Source organism: Gracilinanus agilis, chromosome 2 (assembly GCF_016433145.1).
Source record: "Gracilinanus agilis isolate LMUSP501 chromosome 2, AgileGrace, whole genome shotgun sequence".
Taxonomy (NCBI): Eukaryota; Metazoa; Chordata; class Mammalia; order Didelphimorphia; family Didelphidae; genus Gracilinanus; species Gracilinanus agilis.
In genome coordinates, this window is record NC_058131.1 from 139379608 (window position 1) to 139401472 (window position 21865).

Below are 21865 nucleotides of genomic sequence, written 5' to 3' on the forward strand. Positions count from 1 at the left end.
GAACACTTCTAAGAGCAAAAGGGAGAATAGGATAAACAGGAAATAGAAAACCCGAGGAATGTTGCAGTCAGCTAAACCTTCCCCTCCCTGTCTTTCATGAAAATGACAAAGTTGGTTTTCTTCCGAAATCAGGCATTTAAAAAAGCATCTCCTTATTAGAATCCTTGAGCTTAACAACTTTTTGCCTCAAGAGAATAGTAATGAGAGGCAGGAAAAGAAAAAAGGAAACCCTGAAAAAGCAAGTTGGTGCCAAAATATCTGCCCTACAATATATATGTCCTGTTTTAATGCAGTATCAAGAAAAATCATAAAGGAGTATTCACTTAACCCTGCCTCTCTCACATCCTCATACAAAAGACCAGTTTATTACACCTACTCCCCACACACATACAAAATGTACCCCAAACCAAGATCCCCGCTGCACAAAGTAGCATTTCAGTAACTCATTCAGGAAACAATGACCCTCTTGTTGAAATAATCAAGCTCTGTTTCATCTGGGCCAAAAAGTCATGTTAAAAATGCAGGAACCTGACCAATAAGATCAAATTTGCTCAATAATCCATAGAATAAGAACTAATAGAAAATATGGTCACTACTTTTTATAAGAAAATCTCCACTTAGTGGAATTTGTCAATTCTAATTCCCTTTCAAATACTCGTCTAATAAGTAAGACTTTTAATACAGTTTGTGAGATTACAACCAAATATTTATTCTTAAAATTCTACTAAATCAAAATTGCAAGTAACTCAAAGGGTAATGAATGGAAAAGATGCAAGACTTCAGCAAATGGAAATAACACAAAAGTCATCATCAAAGACAGACTTGAAAGAGGTGAACTGATTATTAAGCAAGAATGAGTGGGAAAATGTCCAAAATAAATTCCACTCTAGTATTTGAAACAGCCTTCAGTGTATGGAATTGATATTCATGTAAATTTAAGAGAAGATACAACAAAGAATCACAAATTAAGAGAAGGGGAAGAGGAGTTTCAATTATATGCCAGTGGACTTATATATATCCCTCTTAATGGGGAGGAGAGGTGAAGAGTAAGAGAATTAGGAACTGAAAAAAAAATTTCCTAATTAAATTGTAGACTTTAAAAAAAACCATGTGCCTGTGGAGTGAATGCACATATTGACTAAAAATAAATATTTAACCCAAAATATCCAGGATTTTGCATATTGCACCCACATACAACTGTCACATTTTGGTCTAGAAGAGTTGGAAAGGAAGATGAGTAGAGTTCACATTCCAGAAGTCTTTTAATACATTTAAAAACTGGCTAGTATTACCAGACTAAGTTCTTCCATCATTTTCAGCATTTGTACAGAAAAGAGGAATTAGTTTAATCCTCGACAATGGAAGTGTATAAGCCCCATGCACAGCTCAACAAGTATTTGAGCACTTGCCATGTGCACATTCTATACCCTAAAAGTGTTCTGCAAAATAATGCATGTTAGTATGTAATTTCTCTTAGATTTATTGGGACAAATAAATTATCTTCCCAGCATGAGGGTCAAAGAAACAGTACTTCCCAGGAGAAAACAAATTCCTGAGGGCAAATCAAAGTGAAAAAATACAAGATCAATTGTTCTTTTAAAAATTGACAAATTTTCAACATTTCCATAACAAAAAAAATTCTCATTAGCACAAAAATGCCATAAGGCAAAAATTTCAAAAGACCATACTGAATCTTTCATAGTCCCTTTATTGTATTTTCAATAAAAGAAAGTCATAGCTTCTCGTCTCTCTTATACTATATGGGAATATTAAATAGACCTAGAGGAAACCATCAAGCGAACTGTTCGAACTATACCGTACACATCACAATGCGCATGGTTGAGAGCCTCTTTCAGAACACAGTCCACTATAATCTACCGCACTATTCTGTTCAGCAATCATATATTGTGCATCTACTCCGACCAAGGCACTTAACTGGACAAATGTGTCCACTCTACCTCTACTGGGAAGACACCACAGCATTGCACGGTGCGTGGAGTGCAAGACTCGCGTTTGAATAATGCCAACATAAGGCTAAGCAAGTCATTAGGGCCAATTCTTAAATTTGTAAAATAAAAATCGCCTACCTCACAGGGATACCTCAAAGTATCAAATGAACTGATCTCAGTATAGAGCTTGGCAAACCTTAAACCGCCGAATTGTTCTTTATTATTATTCCACCTGAAATACACAGAACCTTAAAGCGCTAATTTTTAAGAAAATCTTATTTCACTGAGAACACATAACCTACACAAACAGACACGCTCCACTGTCAGCCTTGATTCCACTCAACCCACCAAAAAATTCATAGAGAAGCTCCAAAAAGCAGCTTTCAAGAGGAATGCAGAGTCTCACAGGGAAAAGAGGGGACGTGATGGCAGAGAGTAGACAGTGCGTAAATTTCAATCGGTCCTCCCTTGGGACAATTACGAGGTGTCGGTAAAGGGGAGCGCTGGAATAAAGGTAGCGTGTTAGTTTCTAGGGATCTGAGACTGAGGAAAGGAGCTGTGAGAGAAAAGGAAGAGAAATCCTAGAGCAAAGCCAAAAGGGTGCGGAGACTGGTGGCAGGCCCAAGAGGATAGGAAAAACTGAGCTAGAAGAAATGTGGCGGCAAAAAAAAAAAAAAAAAAAAAAAGACAAAGGAATAAGGGGACTTCTCCGGAACTGCCAGCCCGAAAGGGAGAGGCGGGATGAATGATCTAGGCAATCTAGGTGGAAAGGGTGGCTCCATTCCACCTGTGCTCACCTTACTGCGGTCGTCTTCCTGCTTTAGCAGCTCGGGAACGGAGGCCATAATGAAGAAGATTGCGGGTGGAAAAGAGAAGCTGCGACTGCTGCTCCACTCGCCCCCGCCCCCGCTAAAGTACCTACACTCCGACGGCCCGTGGCTCCGCCCCTGCCTCTCCACGCCGCTGGACTCCTCCACCATCCCAGCAACGCCCTAGCGAACCGCACGTGGCAGTCTCCAGGGCCTGGCCCGACTCCGGGCCCGCCGCCCGCCCACCATTTTGGAGCCGGGCAGAGGAATCCGTTTTAAATCTCAGCTTCTTCCTGCGCATCCTGTCCTAGGCACTGCCCTAGGTTAGGTGGTAGGGAGAGAGAGAAAAGATGCTATCCGTCCCACTCCTGGGAGAATTCTGCTTTTTCTGGGGGACGAGCAGCCGTGCGGGATTCACCGTTCGTTGCCGAGCCCTAACTCAAGATGGCGACGGGGGCGGGGGTGGCGGGATTTCGCGTGAAAGGAAAAGGAATCAAGAGCCGAGCCTGGCCACATGACCACCCCCTCCCGCGCCTCGCTTCAGTCTTACAATTTTAAAGGCCCACTGCCAATGGATATAGAAGCGTGTGAGGGGAGGAGCGGGGAATGGCAGCCGCAGTGCATGACGGATGCCATCGCTCCTTCCCGCCAACCTTCTGCGAAGTCTGGCGTGATAAAACTACAAGTCGCGAGAAGTCTCGCGGAATCTGCAGCCCGCCACGAGACGCCGCAAAGAGCTGTCAAGAAGTTGCGGCCTACAAAAGGTACCAAACAGGGTCTTGCCTCCTATCCCCGGCGAGGGCATTAAATTGGCTGCACCCTTAGGGTGCACGCAGAGATCCCATTTCCTCCTAGTTCCAGCCCGGGCTCCTTTCCCTGCCTTACATTTTCTACATTCTTCCCCTGGCACGCCCGCGGGGACGCGCACGTCCAAGGGATTCGCCTCCGCGGTAGGCGCGTTCGCGTCCTCGGCGCCAAATTCCTTCTAGCGACCTCTATAGGCCTGGACACTATAAATGGTGCCTCCTTATTTTATAGTCATTAACGTTGTCTTGGGGAGAAGACGTGGACGCTTTAAGGGGCCGCTTTGTCCTCTCTCAGGTTTGGGGTCCATATCTGTAACTGCCGCCATAGCGGTGGGTATTAAGTAAACATCGTTAATAATAAAGTTGAGTAATATGGAAATAGGTATCGTGATACCTATTTTTGTAACCCAGTGGAATTGCTTGTCGGCCCTGAGAGGAGAGGGAAAGAAAACGAATCATATAAACATTGAAAAATATTTTAAAAATTAAATTTTTATTTAATTTAAAATAATAACAGCATTCCATATCCTGCCTCCATGCCTTTGCCCTGTGATTCTCGAACATCTGTCTCAGAACATAGCACCCCAGAAAGAACAACTCTGATGCCTTTTACAAGAGACTATCTCAACTCTTAGCATGTTCTCCCACTTAAAATTACTTTGTAGAAACTGTTGGGTCCCCCAGTATAATGTAAAACCCCTTTAAAGACAAAGATTTTCCTTTTTGTCTCTATTACCAGTGTTGTGTACGATTCTTTGTTTATTAATAATTGCGGGGTTTTTTTAAACCCTTAACTTACACCTTGGAACCATTACTGTGTATTGGTTCCAAGGTAAAAGAGCAACAAGGGCTAGACAGAGGAGTTTAAGTAAGGGTTATGCAGCTAGAAGTGTCTTGGGCAAGATTTGGACCCAGAATCGCCTGGCTCTCAATCCACTAAGCTACTTAATAAATGCTTTTCAATAATAAATACCTTTTAATATGACATTTTGAGCTCTGCAAAAGGCATTACAAATACCTCATTTTTATTCTCACAATAACCCTGAGAGATAATTTTCCCAAATTTCCCAGAGACTGGGAGATTTTAAGTGACTTGGCCAGGGTTAATTTAAACAGCTAGTATGTGTCTGAGGCTGGATTTTAATTAATTTGAATTCAGGCTTTACTGATTCCAAGTCCAGATGAGTGATCCACCATGCCTGCCTTCTAACTTAAAATAACTGACATATAGTGCTTTAGCGGTTTCAAAGTACTTTATGTAGTAGATGATGTGATTTAAGCCTCACCAACAATCCTGTGAGTGAGCTACTATTGGCATTGTTACAGCCATTTTAAAAGTAAACATACTGAGGCTCAAAGCAGTAGGCACACAGCTAGTTTCAAGAGTAGAATTTAAAATCATTTCTTCCCCATTCCAAAGCCAGTGTGCCTGGCACATGGCAAGCACTATGTAAATGTTATCTCCTGTTATTTTTATTATTATTCCATACTGGCATTCTGGTAATGGTACCATTAATACCTTACCAGTTAATTCTTTCACAGCGCATTGCCTCTCAGCTCAGCAAAACATCAATAACTGCTATGTATAAACTGGGTTTCTTTCTATTCCTTATAAATGGCACTCCATTTTCTTTCCCATGCCTGGAACGCATTCCCTTCTCATCTACCCTTTTTTTCACCAGAACTCATGAGGGTCAGGCACAACTTTATACATGAAATCTTTCCTTATTTCCCCAGCTCCTAGTGCCTTCCACCTGCCAAAAGAATTATCTTCTATTTATTTTGTATATACTTCTGCATTGTCTCTCCTGTTAAATATAAATTCCTTAAGGCCAAGGAATAGGAGTGTTTTTGTTGGGTGGGGGAAGGTGTTGGTCTTTTTATCCTAAGATCTAGCACCTTGCTTCAAACAGAGTAGGCCCTTAATAAATGTTTGTTGACTGATATGTACAAAAAATATTAAGACATTTGATAAAAAGATTGGGGATGGAACACAGTTTAGACCTCAGCTTCCTTATTAGTTCTTCTTTGTCTTAAGCTTTATTCAAATGTTTTTGTTTGCTACTTTATAAAATGAAAAAAATGGATCATATAAGCTCTGATCCAGCTTTTGTGCTTTTCCAGCTTCAAAATTTTATGATTCTGTGAATACTGGAAAAATCATGTCATGTGCTCTAAGAACCCAGCAACTGCTGTGTCTACTAATTCTGAAACTTGCCCAGTGATGATAGAGTACACTCTAGCTGTCTGTTTTTTGCACATTGCAGAGAAGCAAAATAAACTGAATAACCAAATAAATGGTTCAGTGCCCTGAAAAGTCAAGTGCAAGTTTTGCTAAGTTGGAGTGTAGCATAGACAATTAGTGGGAAAATATTAAACTGCTTTGTTTAATCTTACTTTCTTTGACTTCTATTTCTGTTGGTCAAAATTCTGATCAATAACATTGCCTTTTCTTCTTCATAGGACATCTCAACAAAACCTATTATCATTTAAGGTAAAAGAGGAAGATTAAATTTAGAGTTTAAAAATGCAGTCTTTATCAAGCATGTGTAAGAAGCTTGGAAGATCAAGCAGGTTATTTGTAGAACTAGCTCCTTCTATAAGTTTCTCTACTTCATGTTACTTTTGTAGTCAGAAGAAAAAAAATAACTCATATCAAGAGGTCAACCAAAACAGATATTCTAATTTAATACATTCTATCGTGTCAACCAGAATTAGTTCTCAGACACCAGAATCATTATTGCAAGAAGATGAGTTATTATATGGACCTGTGAGTAAATGTAAGACCCAAGAGCAAGGATCAGGACCAAAAGTTGCACAAAATACAATCCTTCTCCTCAATCCAGAAAAAAGAAATGGATCAAACACTATAACTGACTCGATTCCTTTGAAAATACCTCTGCAAAAGAATAAAATTCCTAGTGTTACTCGAATCCTTCAGCAGACCATGACAGAAAAACAAATCTTAATCCTAGAGAGGTGGAAACATCGAATGATACTGGAGCTGGGAGAAGATGGCTTTGCAAAATATACTTCAGGTAATTCTACTCTACTTCTGTACTAGTTATAATTTTTTAAACAAATAGTGCTACGGGACAGCTAAGAGAACCAGTGAATGGAGAGACATGGCTAGAGACAGAAGACTCTAGCTTCAGATACTTCCTAGCTGTGTGACCCTGGGTAACTCACTTAATCCCCATTGCCTAGCCTTTACTACTCTTCTGCCTTTGAACCCATACTTTGTAGTATTGCTTCTAAGACAGAAGATAAGGGTTTAAAAAAGTAGTTCAACAAGACAAATACTCTAATAAGTTCTATTATGCTAACCAGAATAAGTTCTCAGATACCAGAATCATTGTTAGAATTTGTTATATTGGACTTGTAAGTAAATATGAGGTCCAAGATAAGAATCAGGACCAAAAATTGCACAAAATTCAATTCTTCCAATCCAGAAAAAAGAAATAGATCAAACACTCAAAATGACTCCTCAGTTCCTTTAAAAATACCTTTGAAAAGAATAAAATGCCTAGTATTAATCAAATCCTTCAGCAGACCATGACAGCAAAACAACATCTTCATCCTTTTCCAGGCTACCCTGCACAGTACCTAGAATGTAATAAGTATTTAATAAATGACTGTGCAACTGTCATCTTTTGCTTGGAAATTTCTAGTACTCATTTCCTCCTAAAGCTTCCTGTTCCATTTTGTAGCAGTTCTGATTGCTAAGAATTACAACTAGTTGGAATCTCTCTCTATGTAAAACTTTGACCTAGCTTTCTGGGAATAAGAAGAACAAATCCATTCCCTCTTCCACATTTTTCTCTAAATAGAAAACTATAGTGCTCCTTACCCCAAGTTTACTTCAATTTTGCAGACATTTGTTAAGCAGCTACATTATGCCAAGCACTGGAGATACAAAGACAAAAATGTCCCTCTCCACAAGAAGTTTACATTCTTTTGGGGGAAATACAATAGGAACATGTCAACGTGGAATCTAGAAGCCCCCAAACTTGTAGCCTAGAAAGATTTAATGAACCCCAGTTTACTTAGTTTAAAGGTGAAAGCCCCAGGTTTGACCTTGTCACATGAGATTTCCTCCCTGAGGGAAAGTCCAACTTCACTAGTCTCAGACTAACAAAAGACCTTATTTTGAGCTAGAGTGGGGATGATCATTCCCATCAGGGCCAAGCCCAAGCTGAGTGACTCTTTAGCACAGTAGGCACCTCTTCAGTATCTTAAGGGTGAAGGTCCTCAGTTCAGTCCTTGAAAGGAGGGTGTGATACAATGGGAAAAGCTTCTAGAGACAAAGAAGAGTCACTGTCATGAATTTAATTATCATCTCTGAATTTTGACTCCTAAATCTGTATATTTACTCCTGTTCTCTCTCATAAACTCCAGTCATGCATAACCAATTACTTGCTGACATTCCACGTAGAGATTCCACAGGCATTTCAAATACAGCATGGTTAAAATGGAACTGATTTCCTAAAATATACTTTTCCCAAACTTCTCTATTTCTGTTGCAGGCCCCATAATCCTTTTTGTCATCTATTCCAACCTCAAAGTCACCCTAGAATTGCCCTCCCCTTGCTCTTCACATAGTCAATCAATTTCCTAAGTACCTTTAGTTCTACATTCACAGTATCTCTCACATTCTTCCCCCTTTCTCCATTCACATGACTTGGTCTAGTCATTTTATCTCCTAGACTTTTGCATTAGCTTCCTAATTAGTCTCTTTCCTTTGAGTCTGTTGCCTCTAATCCATCCTCCACAAAGCTGCCAAATCAGTATTCCTAAAACACTCACCTGACCATTCTGCTCAAAACTCTTAAGTGTCGCCCTAGGATAAAATACAAAATTATCAGCCTGGCATTTAAAACTCCACAAGGTAGGTTTTTCCTACCTCATCAGTACAGTATTATATTAACTCCACTTTATATAATCTCTCTTCCAGGCAAACTGACTTTACTTACCTATACACAAAATTCCTTTTCCCATTTGCTTTGCAAATATGGTCAGTCTCCTTATCTGGAATGCTATCTCTCCTCAACCCCACCTCTTACAATCCATGCTTCCTTCATCTATCATGTGGTGGTAACCGCCCCAGTCTCACTAGATGGTGAAGATTAAATGTGATAGGGACTGCTAGGTGGCTCAGTGGATAGAGGACCAGACCTGAAGTCCATGGATGACCTGGGTTCAAATTTGGCCTCAGATACTTCCTAAACTGGGAGACCCTGAACAAGTCACTTAACCCCAATTGCTCAGCCCTTACCACTCTTTTGTCTAAGAATTATAAGACTGAAAGAAAAGGTTAAAAAAAAAAAAGAATTAGTTTTGATTATTTTAAATTCTGGAAGCTAATATTAAAGGCTAACATTTATACTGATATTTAAGAAACAATTCACTGTATAATGTGCTTCAAGTAATTGTATAAATTGAAATTATTGTTAATAATTTTCCATATACCAGAGAATTCTATTTCAAAGAGTTCTGTTGTGAATCTTTTTGCAAATATTTTTACTACATCTAGACTTTCATTTTGTCTTCTTTAAAGTGAGATATGAAAGAGGCATAGTGGATAAAGATAACTTTGAACAAAAAGACCTCCATTCAAGTCCCACCTTTGACACATACTGCAATATGATCCTTAGCAAGTTATTAAACCAGTGAGGCAAATTGCAAAGAAGATACCAACCTACATTGGTTAAGGAAGTTTTCTCACCAAAAGAATTCCCTATTCAAATAAATTAATAAATCCAAGCCCTATCCATTAACCATGTATATGTTTGAATTTTCAGGTACATAGTTCACATAAGGAAGGTAGGCCTAGTACTTTCACATGCTAACAGCTCAAGGAGATAGTTGGCCAGAGCATTCATCCACAGAACAAAAGCCAAAAATTGAACACATTTACATATTTCTTTGTAGAAACAAAAATGCAGAGTTCCTTTAAATATATTCATAGGTTCATTATTTGAAAATACTGTATGATGATTGTGAACTTCCTTGAAAATAATTTCCTTTTCTTATTATGTTTCTCCATATTCATCTCTGAATAAGTATTTGGATATTTCTCTGTGTCTCTTTTATTCTCCTTGGTTTCATGTTAGTGTATACAACTTTGTGTCTCTCCAAGTCTTCTTCATCTATATTTGTCTCTTTTTTTTTCCTTTTGAAGTTTCCCTCTTTTTCTACTTCCTTTTCTTGTTCCTCTCTTTCAACTAAAATATTTTTTAAAATTTGTTGTCTTTATTTATACCTTTATGTTCCCTATTTTTAACTTTAAAAGTAGATAAGTGAGATGCTTTATTTTATCTAAAAAAAAAAAAACTTAAATTAGGTTCCTTTTAACTTGTGTGGCTTTTTATTTTTTTCCTCCAACAGGTGATATTGATAGGAAAAAAAGGTTTCCCTCTCTTATTAAGCTGCACAAACATTTATCTTTTAGTAGAGTTGCAAACAGAGGCATAATTAAGTAATTTTTTCCTTTTTCTTCCTATTTTAACAGCCTTTTATTTTTCCTTTGGATATGTAAATTCACATTATAATAAAGTATAAGGGTGATTCAGTGACTTCATCTCTTTAAAAACTATATGCCATTAAGCAGAGACCTAGTTGGTGCTCATTTAAGAACACATAAGTTCTTTTCATTATCTTAAAACAATTCAGAAGGATTACAGTTTTGAAAATATTCTTAATCTTCTTTGTACAGAAACTATTCTAAAGAAATTATTTCTATAATAATTGTGATTTTTTAAGTTGTTCATTGAGGTTTTCTTTTTTCTTTTTTCTCTTAGACATCTTTTTGCAAGGGAAACACTTCCATGAAGTATTAGAAGCTATGCTTTCATCCCCAGAGCAGTTAAAAGAATTAGATGAAAAAACTATTAGTTCTGGCTATGTAGCAAGTGTCCAGCATGTTCTAAAAGACATCAGTGGAGTAAGAGCTCTAGAAAGTGCAGTTCATCATGAGACTCTTAAGTACCTGGGCCTAATGGACTGTGTAGCTGAATATCGGTAAGTACTACCTTATAGATATCCCTGGCAGCTAAAGAAAGATTATATAATGTGAATAACATCATCTCCACCAAACATTACCTTTTATTCTAGAGGTTCATTGCTCCCAAGGCCCTATTCCTCTTCTCCAGACTTGTCTTTACCATGCCTGAAAGCACTGTTTATTTAAGGTAGGAGTGAGAGTAATCCACAGCAGGATATTAGTCTGTATTGATCTCTCTTTATTCAAAGCCAAATTGTTTTTTAATCAAGGTAGTACATCAGTAGGCCAGAGAGTAACCCATTCCCTAATCCTTTCTTCCTGTCTGCCAAGCACAATACCATATCTGAAGTAATCTACTGTTCCCAATAGGGTCCTGGACTTAGAAAGACCTAATTTTGATTCCCCCTCAGACACCTGTTAGCTGTAGCAGTGTAACTGAGAAAATCACATAATCTTAAATAACTCAATTTCCTCATCTATAAAACGGGAATAAGAATAGCACTAAACATAGGGTCATTGTTAGGATCAAATGAGATAATATAGTTAAAGTGCTTTGCAAACCTTAAGCTATATTCATGTCATTCATTACTCTTGTCCACATCAGCTGATTAAAACTCTCATTCTGAGACTTTAAAATACAAATGGTTGGTTCTGCCCAGTGCTTGGTTTTCATTGGAAAGACAGAAAAACTTAGTTTCTCATGTCTTTCTTTCCTGTTTTCCTAAGGACAGTACTATGATTTCTTGCCTTAAAACTCAAGTCTATTTCTGGTTCTTCTTCATTTTGTGACCTAGGCAAAAACCCTGGGACCTACAAAAGTTTCCTTGGCTAAATTTTTCATCAAATTCCAGAAAGCCTTCAAAGATCCTTTTCTATAATCTAATAAAACTGCAATCACTAATCTTTCTTTTTCTAGTAAAAGGTATTAATGATAGGAGACAAAATAGTACATGGTAGTGTGTAACCTGATGGTAATGAATCTTAAAGTGCAGATAGAATGTCAAATTGGACTAATTCAGCAACTTCAGAGACTAAGGGAGGCAAGATATTCACTCTCATTCTTTCTCTAGATTGCTAGTTTCAACCACTTAATAAGACTGTGCTTCACTTGCTTCATCTGAATTATATATATACACTATATAAATATAGTAAACTAATAACTATATATACTTAGTTATTTCAGTAAAATATTAGGAGGATTAGTTATTGAGTCATCAAGAAAACTATGCAAATGATCACAAACCCAAGGCCAAAATCTTATACAGTTTTAATATATCCTAACACTATAGGTGTACTTTAAAATTCTTTTACTCTGTCATTATTGTGAATATGGATGTATAGAAATTTTTATGGAGTAAGTATATTTCAATGTCATGGCAAGGTTATTTTCTGAAAAGCGCTTTGTAAGGCTCTACCATCCAAATCCCATTATAGTAAGTGTCAGTATTAGCAACAAAAATCACCTTATTATAAGAGTCAGTCTTCTAAAGGTGGCATGTTCTGTTTTTATCTATCCTCCACACTGTGCTCTACCTTGAGAAACCATTGTATTATAATGTGGTAATTTTTGGGAACCGCAGCCCTCCCCAGGAGAAAGCTCTCTCTGAACCTCATGATCACATGGATGTGGGAAAAGCAGAGTGCAATGAGGTGCCCTAACTCCAAAATAACTCTCATTTCAGTGGCCCTTTAATGTTTAGAAAGAGCTTTCCTCACAACCCCATGATGTAAGTAGTCCATATATTGTTATACTGATCTATAAGTGATGAAACCAAGGCTCAGAGGAGTTAAATCATGTCTTCCAGGTCACAGTTCATAATAGTGGCAGAGATGCTGTTTTACCCAGGGCCTCTGATTCCAAATCTAATATTCTTTTCACAATCGCATGCTACCTCAATGCACATACTCTTATGGTAAAAACTGTGGTTAACTTATATATTTTATCTGGGTTCAGAAGAAGGGTGAGTAGGAGACAGGAATGGGCAATAGTTTGGGACCTTACAAGCTGGGGAAATACAGTTCAATGAATGATTTGGGCAGCTGACAGGAATGATAGTTGGATCCTAACTGCCACACTGAACCACCTAGCCAGGGAGTCTGTGAAACAAACAAGTGACAGGGTAATACAGGGACAAAAAGAATTATAAACACAGGGTTTTAATAATGATTGAGGGTCAGGGATAATGGGGAGAGGCCACACTGAATCTAACCACTAAAGACCACACAGGGGCTGGGAGAATGGGTTAAAGCCTACCCTGCTCTAAACAGACTAGTACAGACTAGAAGAGAAATGGGTCTCTACTTCTGTTCCTCTTGATGGTATAGGAAACAGGTCCACAGGAAGGTAAATGCAGGAATGCTAATCAAGGAGCTTGTCTCAGACTGGGATGTCTACCACCCCAGCTAGATCTTCTTGTTCACTTGATCTTCCCTGGCAGGTCTTCCTTCTCAGTGGTACCTCCACACTCCTTGGGCTCTTCACTGGGCAGGTAAAGGCATCCACACCCTCTCCCTCTCCCAGCTTTCCCCAGAGTCCTCAGGGGCAAACAGTTTTCTTCCCTTCATTCCATTTAGAATGTCCATGGCTGACAGCCAAGGCTTTTTACCCTTAGTCTGCCTGCTAAGTCTGCTTTCCTACTTTTAAAGTCTATTTCCTATTATAATACCTATTTTTTACTCTAAAATTCTGGCCTGTATGCCCAAGACCAACCTTACTTTGGAAGTAAGTAAAGTGCCCAGAAATAAATCCAACCCCTTTGTTCTGATTAAAATGTCTTTTTTTTTGTGTGTGTGTATTTAAAAGCTTTTCTGTCTTCAAGCAATCCCTTTGAAAATACAAATTATCCTTGGAATAGAATATCTTAGTTATCTTTTAAGACCTTAGCAAGAATTGGTTAAAAGTCAGGAAAACAGAAGTTGGTGAAAACTAGACATTTTCTCTTATCCTCACAACTTTTCAAATCTCTATATCATAGAACTTAAGTACAAGGGTTAAAATAATTTCAGCTATCTCCATAGTCTAGATGGACACCAGGCACCCTAAGGATATAAAAACTTGATGAACTAATAGCAGAAAAGGCTAATCCCTAACCCCTAATGCATTCATTCATCACCTCTTCCCACAGTGCCCACTTTGCCCAAGCAGAACTACACAGTCTAACTTAACAGGCTTGTAACAGCACAAAAGTTCTACCCTTTTCACTCAATGTTATGGAAAACCAAAAGGCAAAACCTTGATCTGGATGGGACAGCAGCTTGGCAGTGCTCTGCAATATCTCAGCCAGAGAACTGAGGAACAAAGGGAATGAGTACATGTGTGGCACTCAGGCCTGAGAGAAAGAGCCCAGCATCCAGCTAGGGCTAGTTCTTTTCCCAAAGAAATCCTGGGCTGTGACTGAGGCAAGTGAAGTGTGATTTGCCCAATATAGGAGGAGGCTGAGATGGATTTAAGATCCAGCCCCTGGGGCAATGATGATGAACCTTTTAGAGACCACATCCTGTGCCCCCTCCCCTCACAGATCTAGTACAGCTCTCCCCTCCTCTACCACCTTATCCCAGATAGGGAAGGGAGGAAGGCAGGGGAGTGACCCCAGGTATCCCACTCAGGGGAGGGAATAAGTGCTTCCATTAGGTTGCTGGGCGAAAAGGCAAGGTAGAAGACAGAGAAGGGAGCAGCTCCACCAGAATCCTTCTACCTTCCTAGTAACTAACTCTGGCAGGCAACAGTGCAAGTGCCCTCAGAGAGGTCTCTGTGTACCATGAGTTCACCATCAGCCCCAGGAAAGCCACCATCAAAGGGGAGGGAGTCAAAATTTTGGCATAGGGGGAAAATAAAGGAAAAAAATCTGAAATTTCAAAAGAGCTTGAGGAAGAAAACTCAAACACTTTGAGCATAAAGAGATAACCCAGCAGGGAGAATATTAATAACAGAGGGAAAATGGTCTCAAGACCAGGGAAAAGAATACAGGAACTTGTGAATAAATATTGCAAAAAAAAGGAAAATGAATCAGTACCTGTTGAAGCAAAGGAACCTACAGATCAACAAGAGAGCATGGAATCATAACAGGATGTTCCTAAATGATTTAAAAGGGAAAGTAGAATTGTGAAAGCAAAATTTAAGGCTGATGCACAGCAAAAATAATTAGCATAATAGAAAAACTTGAATCCAAGTTTGGTGGCAAACCTCTCCAGAGAAACACTGATTGAGTCTTAAGTGCACAGAGAAACAAAGAACAGTATGGAAGAAGAGAAGCAAAAATGCAAGTTAAAGGAAAACTTGACCTCTAAAAGCAAAACATATTAATCTGTAAGACAAGATGTATAGAGACAATTTAGGCAACATAGATCTCCCAGTAGAGCACAAGTAAAAAAACCTGAACACTATAATGCAAGAAATAATACAAGAACGTTGTCCAGAAACTTCTGAACTCAGAAAATAGAGGGCCAGTTGAAAAAAAATCCTCAGATTTCCTCCAGAAAAAAAACTTGTGTTGCATGCTCCAAGTCACATAGTGGTTAAGCTTAATTCCAATGACAAAAATTCTTCAAGAAACTAGGAGAAAAACCTTCAAATATGAAGGAAAGGAAATTCAAATATAATATTTCCTCACCCACAAGAAGCCATAGGAGGGAATAGAATAACAGAGTTTTTAATGAGTTTAGTGTCTAAAAACTGGAAGCAAAGATGGTATCCTCTGATTGGGGGGATGACTAAGAAATTATAATTCACAAATGTAATGAAATATCACTGTCTATAAGAAATAATGATGAGGAATTTAGAGACCACTGAGAAAACTTATGTGTGTTGATAAAGAGTGAAGGAAGCAGAACCAAGAAAACAATATATGCAAAGTCTACAACAATATAAGTGGAAAGAACAAAAGTGTGTGTGTGGGGGGGGGGGGGGGGACTAAATGCCAAAAGAGCAAAATGATCAAGCTTGACCCAGAAAAAAAGAGGAGAAAATGCATTGCCCTCTCTTCTTTGCAGACCTTGGAGACAATGGGAATAGCATTATGCATTCACTTTACCCTTTGGTTTTGATGAACTGCTTTTTCTCTATTTTTTAAGGGATGGCACACCATGTAAGGAAGTAGGGAAGAATATGTTTAGAAATGAAGGTGATAGAAAAAGAAAAGCTGTCAATAAAAAACTTAAGGATCCATGGTACACTGTAAATGTTCAGGGTAAAACAAGAACACTTTGAATTTGGGGAGACACCAACCTTTTTTAAATTTATTTTTTACTTTGAACTTAATAAATACCAAATAAAATAGACATTTCCTTATCTGTAGTTAAATAGAAAAAGAGGACTGTACTAGAAACCACAAATCTTGATTATGTACCGCTTGCTTTTCTTTTTTATAACAAATTCAACATGTAGCTTCCAAAGCTTTCCTGCACATCAATTATTTTTTCTTCCTTTTCTGTGCTTTTTTTAAAATGCTTCAGTGATTTTATTTTCCCTCTATTATTTTTCCAAACAATGTTTTTCTGTATACAATGACTACCAAGAACAAAAAAAAAGTCAAAACTAAATACTGTGTAATTAGAATGACCAAGCTTGATCCAGAAGAATGGAATTGAGACTGTACCTCCCTTCTTTGCAGAGGTGCAGAGGTGAGTACGAAGTATTGCCTATACTGTCAGATTTAGTTGAAGTATTTACTTTTACAGAATTGCCATCCCCCACCCCTTTTATTCTTTAAGCTAAAAAAACAGTTATAAGCATTTTTCTCTCCTTCTACTTCCTTCCATTGGGAAAAATAATAAAACGAAAAATAAAATCTTCATAACAAACGTGCTTCATCCAGCAAGACAAATTTTCACATTTGACAAAGTTTTTCACATTAGGTAATTCATTCTGCAAGTAGTACTCAGTAAAAATAGCTAGCATTTTTATAGCTAGCAAGTTTGCAAAGTCCTTTACAAAGGTCTCATTTTATCTTCATAACAACCCTAGAAAGCAGGTGCTATTATTATTCCCATTTTACAGATGAGGCTCAGAGGGATCAAATGATTTGTCCAGGGTCACATGACTAGGAGATGTCTGAGGAAGGATTTGTACCTGTGTCTTTCTGACTCCAGGGTTAGGTGTACCCCAAGCTGTATCGTTAAATGTTGATATCCAATGATGGACTTTTTCTCTGTTTGGTTTCAGACCAGAAATGTTTGGCATCGTTTTTAGTTTTTAATAATAGAAGACTTTGTTTTCTAATTATTCATTCTAATAACATCTGAAGTAGACTATGATAAATGACCTCTATTGGGTACTTTAATGTTTATTAAGTACTTTATATATGTTATATCATTTGATTTTAATGACAACCCTGAGAGGGAGATATATTCCAGGTATGATTGTCCCCATTTTACAGATGAGAAAATTGAAGGGCAGAATGTGACATACCAGCAGTCACACAGCTATTAAGTACACAGATAATGTGTCAAACATAGATATATGCTGTCCTTTTCCTTTCACCCTTTATGTAAAAATGAGGTCCTGTAAAAGTACAGAAACCAGAAATAAAAGAATGAGTTTAGAGTTAAAAGAAGTTAGAGAACTTAAGTGAGCAGATGTCATTACTGTAGCTAGTACTCACATGTGCCCCCCTGCCTGAGGTACTCACCATTGCACCACGGGAAGCAAATTACATTGTATGCCCTGAAAGACAGCAGCTAATAATTACTTTGAATGAGTATGTCAAGGAAAGGTTAAAGAGCTTCTTGCTGAGAAAAAAGAGCTAACAAAGTTATTATTAGCAGTGGTGTCTTTCTTCTTCTAAAGGGATTAAAAACCCAAGGCGGAGAGTCCTTTAAAATGGAATGCACCTTGCTGTGAAGAATTGAGACAGACTCTTAGAATGTCCTGAGTAATACACAGCAAAGGGCGTATAGTAAGGGACTTTCGCCAATATTGTTCTCACTTAGGAACCAAAACCTGAAAGTCAGGCTTCTGTATTGTTTTCATTGTAGGGGTAAGCTGTGTGTGATTGATTGGAAGACTTCAGAGAAACCAAAACCATTTATCCGGAACACATTTGACAACCCTTTACAAGTGGTAGCATATGTTGGAGCCATAAACCACGATGCCAACTATAACTTTGAGGTCAGTCCTTTGACCTGAATTGTAAACTTTGCTTGGTATTTGTTTAACGGCTTTGCTTCAATTGTGCTTTATTTCTTCCATCTTTGTGATCCTTGTGCCAAATCTGTTTCTTGCCCCACCATCAATCTGAAAAGGATTTTCTTTCATTCCTCTTTCTCTCTGGACTTGTCTACTTAGCGTCTTCCATTCCAGTTTATCAAGAATTTATTGCTTTTTGCCTGTGACACTGGAAGGCCATCCCATTTCCTTTTTGGTAGATGCATAGCTTGGTGCAGAGTCTTAAACCAAATACATCTTGGGTGAACATGAAAGCAACTTGTGAATTGCTTTATTCTGAGTATAGGTTTTTTGACCTGGAAGCTGAGGAAAATATACTAGAACTCTAGGCCTATCTTAGAACTTGCTGAAAATATCCTGTATTTTTTTCTTTGTTTTCAGGTTCAGTGTGGTTTAATTGTGGTGGCTTACAAGGATGGATCCCCTGCTCACACACATTTCATGGACTCAGACCTCTGTTCTCAATACTGGTCCAAGTGGTTACTTCGACTAGAAAAATATACAGAAAAAGAAAAGAACCAAACTACTGAGAACCCAAAATAGGATATAGGATACCATACACAGCCAATTTACCCTTTCTCACAGTTTAGGAAAAAAGATTAGTTAATCCTTCAGTAAGTCCATGATCTCATTGAAAGAGGTACTCCCTTCGCCTCATTCACCTTTTGCTATCTAATGAAATCTAAAAGAAGCGATGTTTAAGTGTTGAATTTTTTTTTTAATGTGAATAATGGCTACCACATTATGACCAGCAAAGGGATCATTGATTTTTAGTTGTGAAAACATGGACACTCCAGTGTAAAGGTTAAAATTAATGGTTGGATAATGATTATATGAAATTATTTGGTCACCAGTATTTATTATATCTTCAGTCAGAAATTTATTTACAAATATATACAAATAGAGAGGAAACAATAAAGAAGAGAAATGTGAGGGGGATAGAGAAGTTATCTATCCCATCACCCTAAATGTTTTGTTCCAGGTCTGCTAAATCCAGGCAGAGATTAATTAGTTCTAAACCAGGAAGGCTAGTAGTGAGTAACCACTCCAAGGCCTTCTCCAAGATGGAAGCTAGTTTCTCCAAAAGCTAGGAAAGGGGTCAGCCTTTCACTCACCCAACAAAGCAGTCCAAGAATCAGAGTCCAAGTAGAATCCAAGCTCCGAGCCCACGATCCAAGCCAAAGTCTCCAGCAAAGTCCCTCGAAAACTATCTAAGACTATCTCCAGCAGACACTCTTTAGACTATCTTCTCAAAAACAATCTCTCCTGAAGGAGTCCGGGGCTTGCTTTTATGACTTCTTGTCCCTTCCCCTCTTCACAAGGGCCAATCACAGTTTCCAAATTGTCTAGCACTGCCCAAAGGGCAGTGTCTGTGGAATCAACTTCTCACCTTCAGAAGGTTAAGTTCTCATCAAAAAGGTTCACAGTTCCCCACCCACATTGATTTGATTGAATTTCTAAGAGTGTGAATTCTCTAAGTACCTTGCTAGCTTCTTACCTAGTACTAAGTAGGGTGTTTAATCTTTTGTTGATTCAATTTAAAAGTAGACAAAGGAGAGTTAATCCTGTCTTCAGTCTAGTGAGGTTCTAAGTAGGGGGGGTACTTAAGTTAGTATTAACTCAGGATAGACAATAGAGTAAAGAATTCTCTTTCACACCAATCATTTCACTGCAACTGAAATGAATGAAAATATAGAAGACTTTTTAGTTGAAGAGCTGGCCCTCAATATAAGAAAAACCAGCTGTATCATTTAATCTTGTGTTAATGTAGCAAGCATCATTTCTCTGAAAATGAGGAAAACAAATTGAATTTGTTTTCTAGTTAATCTTGGACCATGTTTTAAAATTTAAAATTTTTTATGTCATTTGCATTCTGAGCACCTAAGGATTCTATCCTAATTTGCTCCAAATGTAAGAGCTTAAGAAGTTTTTGTTGATAGAATTTAGTGAACAAAGTCTATGCCTAGGTAACATTTGTATTTTTCCTAACTACAAATGAACAAGAATAAAACTTGTGAATTGTAGCCTATATATGATCTGTTATATGTGTATACATGCATATGTACAAATGTATGTGCACACTGCACATGTAGGAATAGATATACATGTGTATATAAATGTACATATTACATATACTTCATTATATTCACTAGTTAATCACCAGGGCGTAGCACAACCCATACATAACTTCTCCTTCTATATAACTCTTGTCCACCAATCAATCAATCAATAAACATTTATTAAGCACCTACCATATACCAGGCACTGTGCTAAACACTTGAGATACAAAAAGAGGCAAAAGACAGTTTACAATCAGATGAGGGAGACAACATGCAAACAAATACATACAAAGCAAATAAGGTGTTGGGTAAATAGGAAATAATTAACAGAGGGAAGGTACTAGAATTAAGAGGCACTGAGAAAGTGTGTAAACAACAGGATTTTATGTTGGGACTTAAAGGAAGCCAAAATAGTCAATAGATGGAGTTGAAGTGAGGGGAGAGAGTATCAGACATGAGGGACAGTCAGAGAAAATGCCTGGATAATTCCTCCATGGAATTTAGAGAGTATCTACCCAGTGTACTGGAGGCCTTTTAACTTTTTGTTAAATGATACCTCCTGGAAAAAGTATCAAAAAGACCACTGATTGGAGCAGCTGGATGGCTCAGTGGATTGAGAGCCAGGCCTAGAGATGGGAGGTCCTAGGTTCAAATGTGGTCTCAGATACTTTCTTATGTGACCCTGGGCAAGTCACTTAACACCTATTGCCTAGCCCTTACTTCTCCTGCCTTGGAACCAACACACAGTATTGAGTCTAAAATGGAAGGTAAGTGTTTAAAAAAATTAAAAAAAAATTTTTTTAAAGGCTATTGACAGCCCAGAGACTGAAAGTCATGAGTTAAAATGTGATCTCAGCTATTTCCTAGTTGTGTGACCCTGGGCAAGTCACTTAACCCCAATTTCCTTTACAATTTACTGCTCTTTTGCCTTGGAACTAGTACTTCATATTGATTCTACACCAGAAGGTAAGGGTTTTTAAAAATTAAAAATGTTGACATTTTAAAAGGTGTAAAAGGGGCATCTGGGTAGCTCAGTGGATTGAGAGCCAGGCCTAGAGACTGGGAGATCCTAGGTTCAAATCTGGGCTCAGACACTTCCCAACTGTGTGACCCTGGGCAAGTCACTTGACCCCCATTGCCTACCCTTACCACTCTTCTGCCAAGACAGAAGGTAAAACCCTTACCTTTTAAAAATTTTTTAAAAGGCGTAAGAAAATTAAATAGCAACTGTGCCTCATCTTTTTTGGGCAAGGCTAGTATTTTTGATTTTAAATCAGTTTTGCAAACATTTTAATAGGTACACAATCAGAAACCAGATTGGCATCCCCTGGCCTGAATGGTTCAAATCACTGAAATTGAAATGCCTGCTAAAGTGAGGTCACCAAAAAAAATATGAGCACGTCAATCCAAGATCCTATTAGAACTTTGCTTCTTAGATTTCTAAAACTACACCCAGAAGGAAATAAATTGTTCTGTGGGGTTCATCATATATTTATCCTTAAATACCATCATTTAATTATCAGTATACAGTCCTGCAAACTATAATCCTGACAACTCTCTGAGGCTTAATGGCGGCAGACTGAGTTCTTTGAAATGTGAGAATTTCATAAAATAACCTCTGCCAAAAAAAAGACCTAGGAAGAAGACAAAATTCTCTTTCCAAAGCTTTTGGAAAGCCATTCCTATAAAATTCTATCTATAACTTTTACAGAAATGGAATTCTTATACAGATACAGATATATCTTTTTTGGAGTTGGCACCTCCATGCCATTGATTTCAGTTGAGGTCTCCTCCAGAGAGGGAAGAAAGCCATCTTTACAAAGGCTTAGGAATGGGTCATTTGTGGCACGAGGAGCTTTATTTCCAGTTTTTAAATGCAGACTTTCCTTCAGGTCCATCGGCCAGGCCTCTTGTTAGCCTGTGTGTCTTTATTTAAATCTTGCTTTCCATCTTCTCCAATCCTCCACCCTGCTGGTGCTCTCCCTCTCCTCCCCTGGAATAGCACCCAGAGCAAACATCCCTGAAGGAGTTCCCACTGCCCTTTGAGACTCTCCTGCGAGGCCTATCCGGCCACTT

At 38.2% G+C, this 21865-nt stretch overlaps 2 protein-coding genes across 2 annotated transcripts in view; one reads left to right on the forward strand and one right to left on the reverse strand.

Annotated features, from left to right (window-relative positions):
- SNX5 (sorting nexin 5) overlaps window positions 1–2940 on the reverse strand; it is a 44422-nt gene extending 41482 nt beyond the window's left edge. Inside the window, exon 1 of the mRNA XM_044663425.1 lies at window positions 2747–2940. Within this exon, the coding sequence (XP_044519360.1) occupies window positions 2747–2929 (183 nt within the window). The 5' untranslated portion in view covers window positions 2930–2940. The remainder of the gene's footprint in view (window positions 1–2746) is intronic.
- A 3151-nt stretch (window positions 2941–6091) lies between these two features.
- MGME1 (mitochondrial genome maintenance exonuclease 1) lies at window positions 6092–18587 on the forward strand. The gene is made up of 4 exons (XM_044660729.1): window positions 6092–6602; window positions 10365–10584; window positions 17540–17672; window positions 18111–18587. The coding sequence occupies exons 1-4, from the start codon at window positions 6092–6094 to the stop codon at window positions 18270–18272; spliced, it is 1026 nt and encodes a 341-aa protein (XP_044516664.1). The 3' UTR covers window positions 18273–18587.
- Window positions 18588–21865: the final 3278 nt, after the last annotated feature.

What these genes read in the sequence shown, in the direction of transcription:
- MGME1 (XM_044660729.1), top strand. Translation starts at nt 6,092, where the DNA reads ATGCAGTCTTTATCAAGCATGTGTAAGAAGCTTGGAAGATCAAGCAGG. An exon ending in CTTTGCAAAATATACTTCAG is followed by an intron (nt 6,603 to 10,364) that starts GTAATTCTACTC and finishes TTTTTCTCTTAG; the next exon opens with ACATCTTTTTGCAAGGGAAA. An exon ending in ATGCCAACTATAACTTTGAG is followed by an intron (nt 17,673 to 18,110) that starts GTCAGTCCTTTG and finishes CTTTGTTTTCAG; the next exon opens with GTTCAGTGTGGTTTAATTGT.